Source organism: Oncorhynchus clarkii, chromosome 31 (genome assembly GCF_045791955.1).
Source record: "Oncorhynchus clarkii lewisi isolate Uvic-CL-2024 chromosome 31, UVic_Ocla_1.0, whole genome shotgun sequence".
NCBI classification, from domain to species: Eukaryota; Metazoa; Chordata; class Actinopteri; order Salmoniformes; family Salmonidae; genus Oncorhynchus; species Oncorhynchus clarkii.
The window spans coordinates 30545267-30553142 of NC_092177.1; the positions used below are offsets into that span (position 1 = coordinate 30545267).

At 42.4% G+C, this 7876-nt stretch overlaps 1 protein-coding gene and 1 long non-coding RNA gene across 2 annotated transcripts; both read left to right on the forward strand.

Annotated features, from left to right (window-relative positions):
• Positions 1-38: 38 nt before the first annotated feature.
• On the forward strand, positions 39-3095 carry LOC139390742 (uncharacterized). Its single transcript, XR_011629534.1, has 3 exons — positions 39-724; positions 1284-1426; positions 1693-3095. It is a non-coding gene; the product is annotated as an uncharacterized lncRNA (long non-coding RNA).
• A 2359-nt stretch (positions 3096-5454) lies between these two features.
• On the forward strand, positions 5455-7176 carry LOC139390743 (saxitoxin and tetrodotoxin-binding protein 1-like). The gene is made up of 6 exons (XM_071138083.1): positions 5455-5695; positions 6081-6223; positions 6342-6409; positions 6598-6723; positions 6858-6962; positions 7053-7176. The coding sequence occupies exons 1-6, from the start codon at positions 5552-5554 to the stop codon at positions 7088-7090; spliced, it is 624 nt and encodes a 207-aa protein (XP_070994184.1). The 5' UTR covers positions 5455-5551; the 3' UTR covers positions 7091-7176.
• Positions 7177-7876: the final 700 nt, after the last annotated feature.

The window sequence follows — 7876 nt, forward strand, 5'->3', positions numbered from 1 at the left end:
GATGTGTCCTTAAGCCATTTTGCCACAACTTGGGAAGTATGCTTGGGGTCATTGATCATTTGGAAGACTCATTTGCGACCAAGCTTTAACTACCTGACTGATGTCTTGAGATGTTGCTTCAATATATCCACATAATTTTCCTTTCTTCGTGATGCTATCAATTTTGTGAAGTGCATCAGTCCCTCCTGCAGCAAAGCACACCCACAACAGGATGCTGCCACCCCTATGCTTCGCGGTTAGAATGGTGTTCTTCGGCTTGCAAGCTTCCCCCTTTTTCCTCCAAACATAACAATGGTCGTTATGGGCAAACAGTTCTATTTGTGTTTCATCAGACCAGAGGACATTTCTCCAAAAAGTACGATCTTTGTCCCCATGTGCAGTTGCAAACCGTAGTCTGGCTTTTTGATGGCGGTTTTTGAGCAGTGGCTTCTTCCTTGCTGAGCAGCCTTTCAGGTTATGTCGATATAGGACTCGTTTTACTGTGGATATAGATACTTTTGCACCTGTTTCCAGCATCTTCACAAGGTCATTTGCTGTTGTTCTGGGATTGATTTGCACTTTTCGCACCAAAGTACATTCATCTCTAGGAGACAGAACGAGTCTCCTTCCTGAGCGGTATGACGGCTGCGTGGTCCCATAGTACACGGTCCTATTTTTTCTGAGGTCTTGGCTGATTTCTTTTGATTTTCCCATGATGTCAAGCAAAGAGGCACCGAGTTTGAAGGTAGGTCTTAAAATACATCCACAGGTACACCTCCAATTGACTCAAATGATATCAATTAGCCTATCGGAAACTTCTGAAGCCATGAAATCCTTTTCGGAATTTTCCAAGCTGTTTAAAGGCACAGTCAGCTTAGTGTATGTAAACTTCTGACCCAATGGAATTGTGATACAGTGAATTATAAGTGAAATAATCTGTCTGTAAACAATTGTTGGAAAAATGACTTGTGTCATGTACAAAGTAGATGTCCTAACTGACTTGCCAAAACTATAGTTTAACAAGAAATTTGTGGAGTGATGACTCCAACCTCAGTGTATGTTAACTTCCGACTTCAACTGTATATCTATAAAGTGGGCCTAAGCCATAGTGGTGTTGTGGTATGTTAGAAATAGTGATGATTTCCAATTTGTAAACTGAATCTAAAGGAGTTTAAAAGGCATTTGACTCCAATTTATTGACCCGTGTTTATAGGCAGAATACAACCTCTGCCCTCCGGCACTATGCTCACCACACAAATAGAAATGTATGAAATTAAATAACAGACCAATACATTTCACCACAGATCTTCGGGAAGTGGGTCTTCATCAAGGGTTTCCTGGACCATGAGATGTTCAATGCCATACTGAGAAAGACCAACAGCTGCTGGATTGAATTCTTTCCCAGTTCCCACAACAAGATAGTCCTCCTCCTCCAGGGAGACTTGATGTAAGTTTATAGTAACTCTCTACAGCTTTGTTTCCAATCCCTTGTGTAATGTATTGTTAGACACAGTGGCTATGTGAAGAGACATACAGCTCTCAGATAAGCCTATTAAAGTGTAGCTATCTAATGATCATCTCATTTCCTTTGACAATGATGGAAAACTCCTCTGTCAACATCCTATACCAGATTTCAGATAGAAAAGAGGCTGTTAAATTACTCCAAGAGTTGCTGTGTGTTTTCTTACATAGAGAATAATGTGACTTCCGCAGGACATTTACTGCAAACCTGCCCTGACTGTCTCGCCATGCACAGCAGTAGTACCATGGCCGGAGTGCATATCTGATCTCTCTATATCTTTGGTAGGTGTGTGTGCGCACATGTGCTATTGAGACGTCTCGAATGGCCAAATATTACCCAAACATTTACCCAAAAGCTTTTGAAAACCAGGAACCCAAGTCAATCAAGTCATGGAATCAACTAGTTTATTTTCCTCTTTCCAGGGAAGGCGGGCGGGCGGGCAGGCGGGCGGGCAGGCAGGCAGGCAGGCAGGCAGTAGTTTGTACACAGTGAGGTTGTTCATTAGAAAATGGGATTCACATTAAGGCCAAACACAAAGCTACATTTCCATGCATAACCTTGTACTATGGTCCATTACCAAAACCAAACACACAGAAGACAGCAGCTCTAGGATTAAATAAACACAAAATGCATTAATCATTATCAAAGTTACCAAAGCATTTCTGAGTTCCTGAACGCTGTCACGGTACCCATGGTGGAATCCATAGCCCCAGGATCAACTCTATTCAACTTAAAGGGGAATAACGGAACATTTCAAAAATGTGTCTATGTTCCTAAACCTGTCTGACTCGTTGTTGGACTTTCTGTCAAAGTGCGTACCTCTCTCATTCAGGGAGAGCGAGGTAGAGCTAGAGCGCGAGCTACAGTATGTCACAGAGTTATCCAGCCCCTCACTCACTGCAGCGCTAGATAGAACTTTGTGGAATAAGCAAATCTATGAAGAATATCAACATTCTGTCACAGTAGGGGCAGACTGGGACAAGAATTCGGCCTTGGCATTTTATCCACACCAGCCCAGATTACTGCGTGTGCCACCAACAGTGGAGGCTGCTGAGGGGAGAACGGCTGAAAATAATGGCCGGCGCGGCGCAACTGGAATGGCATCAAACACATGGTTTCCAAATACATATAAATACATTTGGGGCCAACCGTTGCCCACTGATCAGCTAAAGGCTCATTATAGATTAGAACAACACAGAAATTGTGCAAAAATATGAACAGCCACCGGCCATGTCATGTCACTATTTCATTATTTTTCAACCAGCCCATTCAAGTAAAAATGGTCCACCCCATCTGGCATTTGCCAGAATTGCCAGATGGCCAATCCACCTGTGTCACAGCGAAAATACTACATTTGTGAAGTCCAAGCGATTGTGAGATATGGCATACATTTGTGATAAATTTGAGTTGTGGGTTCACCATTTACCTGAGATCTCTGCCAAGCAAGGAGGAAAGAGGCTGACCTAATCCTGCCATCCACTTTTATCTTGCAACACAATTGGACATAATTTCACCTGCCCATCAACATTGTCCATCTTCCCTCCCTGACTGTAGGCTACATCCCTCATTGAAAACAAAATCAAAAAACAAAAAATTGAAATGTATACATCCCTCGTTGCATGGTGTGATCAGACATTACGGCTAAATATATCCACTAAAATGTGAGGGAAAGACTAGTAAATGCAACATAACGGCCACTTCATTGGATGACACATATGGGCTAAAATATTAATTTATGTAACAAATGTTTCATTAGATTGTAACTTGGCTACAGTAGCCAGCTGACAGCGATGTCACGCCCTGATCTGTTTCACCTGTCCTTGTGCTTGTCTCCACCCCCTCCAGGTGCCGCTTATTATCCCTGGTGTATTTATCCCTGTGTTTCCTGTCTCTCTGTGCCAGTTCGTCTTGTTTGTCAAGTCAACCAGCGTTTTTGTGTCTCAGCACCTGCTTTTTCCAGTCTCTCTTTTCTCACCCCCCTGGGTTTTACCCTTGCCTGTCCTGACTCGGAGCCCGCCTGCCTGACCACTCCACCTGCCCCTGACCTCGAGCCTGCCTATCGTCTTGCACCGTTTGGACTCTGACCTGGTTTATGAACTCTCGCCTGTACCCGACCTGCCTTTTGCCTACCCCTTTTGCTATAATAAATATTGGAGCTCAACCATTTGTCTGCATTTGGGTCTCGCCTTGGGCCCTTATAAGCAAACATATTCTTGTAAATTAATTTAAGTTGCGGGTACTGATGCACGCATCTATCGAAATGCGATTTATGCTCACTGTCCAAGTTTTCATTGGGGTAGATCAAATATGCTATTATTACATTTATTATTAGCCTATATTTACATTTTCAAATTGGTAGAATAATGACAATCATTTACCAAATTTGGTTTGCAAGCCATGGCCAAACTCTCTTTCTCGAGTGAGCAAGAGAATGTGATAATGTAGGATATATATATTGTATATATTTTTTTAAGTATTCTTATAGTCAGTTTGCATCAAATACCCTAGTCCTTGAAAGTCATGTATTGATTAATGATAACGGCAATCAACAGCCATTTCATGGGAATAGGCTACGTGAAAGTTTAGAAAGACAGAAGACTGACACCTGGAATTATTTGATTTGGATGGATGGTTGACATGACAAAGGTAGGTGGATATTTAAGCGATATGGCACGAGGGGGTGTGGTATATGGCCAATATACCATGGCTAAGGGGTGAACTTATGCATGACGCATCGCGGAGTGCCTGGACACAAGCCTTAGCCGTAGTATATTGGCCATATACTACAAACCCCAAAGGTGACTTATTGCTATTATAAACTGGTTACCAACGTATTTAGAGCAGTAAAAATAAATGTATTGTCATACCGTGGTATACGATCTGATATACAACGGCTGTCAGCCAATCAGAATTCAGGGCTCAAACCAGTTTATAATTAAGCAATAAGGCCCGAGGAGGTGTGTTATATGGCCAATATACCACGGCTAAGGACGACACAAGCGACTGGTTTCCAACGTAATTAGAACAGTAAAAATGTTGTCATACCCTTGGTATACGGTCTCATATACCACGGATGTCAGCCAATCAGCATTCAGGGCTCGAACCACCGAGTTTATAATTTCTTATAAAATATGGGTGAAACATTGCTTCGGTATACAATTCTCGAGCTCGTTATGTGTGTTGATTTGTGCATCGGACTCGAGCCAGGGTGGACTCGCGCCAGGTAAAAACCTTATCCTAATGCGCAATATATTTGAAAATTCAAACAAAATACACCAGAAACATCATTTAGGAGATTAAGGTTGTGAACACAGTTTTGAACATCAGATCGACAATTATATTCTAGTGTATTAGTGTGGCTACGATGCCATCATTAGAGCACAGTGTGATCTGCTTAGTTTCCAGAGCATGGAAAGAGAGAAATGAAATAGGCTACTGCCGAGGTCTGATGATGCGTCTGTGACAATAGTAAAAGTTGTGTGTTGTGTTGGGTGATGCGTTCAAGTCTGAGGTTGACAAGTTTGAAACCTTCCGGTGTGTTGTGTTTATGAGTAGCCTCCTCGTGTGTGTTGTTGCATGAGCTGGCTGCTGTCTCCTCTATAAGCAGAGATCTCAGAAAAGGTAAAACTGTGAAACCGCGACCAAATATATCACAAAATGTATTAGCTATATCTCACAATGGGGTGTTTTTGCTGTGTCAGAATGTTTCTATATTTCGTACATTTGCATTTTTCAACAAAGTTCTATGTGGGGGACCTCGTAACCCTGTGACATACTGTAGCTCGCTCTCCCTGCGTGAGAGGTGCGCACTTTGACAGACAGTCCAACAAGTCAGAGGGATTTAGGAACATAGACACAGTTTAGAAATGTGCCGTTATTCCCCTTTAACGGCACTACCCTGGTCAAAGGTAGTGCTCTATATAGGGAATAGAGTGCCATTTCGTACGCAACCCGGATCACCCTGTAACACACTCAGGACAAAGTCAAACCACAGGCTGTAGCTATATTAGAGGGTGGTTCTGTGGCTCCGATAAGGTTCCAGTTTCCACCATGTGTGTTGTGTACTACTACGGTGTGGCTCTCCTGGCTCTGCTGGCAGTGAGCAGGGTGACCGCGGCACCACCGACTGAGCCACTGACTGAGGAGGACTGTGGTAAAATGGTCAAACCACTCCCTGCCGACAAGCTCAACACGGTGGGTGTCAGACCTATACTTTTTTTAAGGAGTGGGAATTTATATTTTCTGATTTGATTGAATGCATACTGCGAAAGGATGGAAGGGGTTGTGTCAAAGGGCAGTAGGAGAGATTCATATCCATGCTGACACTGAAGACATGGATGCCAGAGGCTGTAGCATCACCACTAGACTACCCATGACGCTTGCCTTCACCTTGATCTTGCATATTGTATATAGTCTTTGGTAACACTTTACTTAAAGCTGGCAGTTATGATGCTGTATTAGTTATTATAAAAATCTATGAGCCGTTATGTGTTTATATCATGCTTATAATATGTAATGTCTATGTAGCAAGTTCTCAACTGAAAAAGTGAATGCCAGTGTGATGTATGTTTCCCTACAGGTCTTTGGTGAATGGATTCTCATCGAGGCGTTTTCAGATGATGAAGGTTATGCCGAAAAACTGAAAATGGGAAAAAGCTCCAAGGTGGAACTACGAGCAACATCAAGCGACAAGAGTGTGCTTTTCAAACAGGGAAACATGATGTGAGTGGTTCCTTACTCTACTGCTTTGTCATAGGTTTGATGAACACATCTGGACCACTGACAGTTGAGACATGAGGCAATCTCTGAATCTAATAGAACATATCCTCTTATCTTTCAGTGATGACACCTGTGTTAATTACTCCATAATGAATATGTCCATTGTAGAGAACACCATACAGCAGTTAAGTAAGTCAGATCCGTCGTACCTTTCCCTTTCAAGTGTTAGTGAAATACTGTACTGTAGCTAAATATGTAGCTATCCCAGACCAGAAGTGGTTAACAGGCTGCTTCAATTCATCCTATGCTAATGGCAGATTATCAAATAGAAATTATGCTGAGAGTTACTGTGTGTGTATTATTATTTTTTTACATAGAGGATAATGGAATTTCCAAGGCACACTTCCTGCAAGCCTGCCCTGACTGTCTCGTCATGCACTTCAGTAACACCATTACCGTAGCAGGAGTGCCCATCCGAATGGTCCGATCTTTCTATATCTTTGGTAGGTGTGTGTGTGTGCTTTTGAGTAGGTGGTTGTGTAGGTGAAGTGGGAGTGGGGTGTTTGTGGGTGTTTATCTTTGTCAGAATTTACCCGATTGCTATGTTTAAAAAGCCATTTTATTTTCCCTTTTCCAGGAAAGACTGGCAAACTGCATGAATCAGAGCTGGAGCCAATCAGAAAACAAGCCGAGTGCCTCAAGTTCCCTCAGCCTGCACAGTTCATCTATGATGGCGTTGCAGGTACAATGTCTACAGATGAAATAACGTTGCAACATTGACATTGTGATCCAAATCTAAATCTTTCTTTCCTTCATTGTCTTCTCTCTGCAGAGTTTTGCCCCGAGACAAAGAAGAATGAGACCAAATAAAACTAAGAGCTGGAATATGGAAAACTGGAGCTATAATCATGTTCACAGGAGATATTGTTAGGAGAGAAATAAAACTGACTGAAATATTTTGCTAGTTTTTATTTTATTTTTTACTATGAATGGTGAAATCTGCGCTGTTATGGGTTGTGTCTCACTCACTCAGACTCAAACATTAGTATAACTGCCTGCCACTCATTTGACACAAGATCTAGCAGAAAATCAGCCTGTTTGTATGAAGCCTGTGTTTCTCACCATCTTTCATTCATAACCTATTGACATTTCTATGTTTTTGTCTGTAGTACCTCGTTATATCAAATATCAAATCAATTGTGTAGAAAAAGTAACCACACTGGAATAAAAAACACGCCGTTCCAAAAATACCCATCAGGTGGGTTTCAAAACACAGAGTAGGTGAGCAGAGCGGAGCTGGAGCCGAGGAGCGTGTCCAATTTGACTGGAGCGTGGAGTGAGCTGGCCTTCTCGCCAGCTCCAATTTCACTCCAGTAGCGCTCACTTCATGAGCTCAGGGCATGCCCGCCCCAGCATGCATTTGTAGTCTACTTGTGTGCTGCTATAGCCCCTTGCGTTAGCTACTGTCATCTAGTATGCTAAATATTTTCATAAAGAAATTATAAAACACACAGGTGAAAAATCAAGGTGACTTACGAAGATGAGGAGGACCAAGAGCAAGAGAGGGACTGCGGTCAAGTAGTGTCCACAACTACATATTCATTGTGGAATCTGAAAAGACAGGTATCTCGAAAGCATGATGGTGTACTTACTAAG

What these genes read in the sequence shown, in the direction of transcription:
- LOC139390743 (XM_071138083.1), top strand. Translation starts at nt 5,552, where the DNA reads ATGTGTGTTGTGTACTACTACGGTGTGGCTCTCCTGGCTCTGCTGGCA. An exon ending in CTGCCGACAAGCTCAACACG is followed by an intron (nt 5,696 to 6,080) that starts GTGGGTGTCAGA and finishes GTTTCCCTACAG; the next exon opens with GTCTTTGGTGAATGGATTCT. An exon ending in GAACACCATACAGCAGTTAA is followed by an intron (nt 6,410 to 6,597) that starts GTAAGTCAGATC and finishes TTTTTTACATAG; the next exon opens with AGGATAATGGAATTTCCAAG.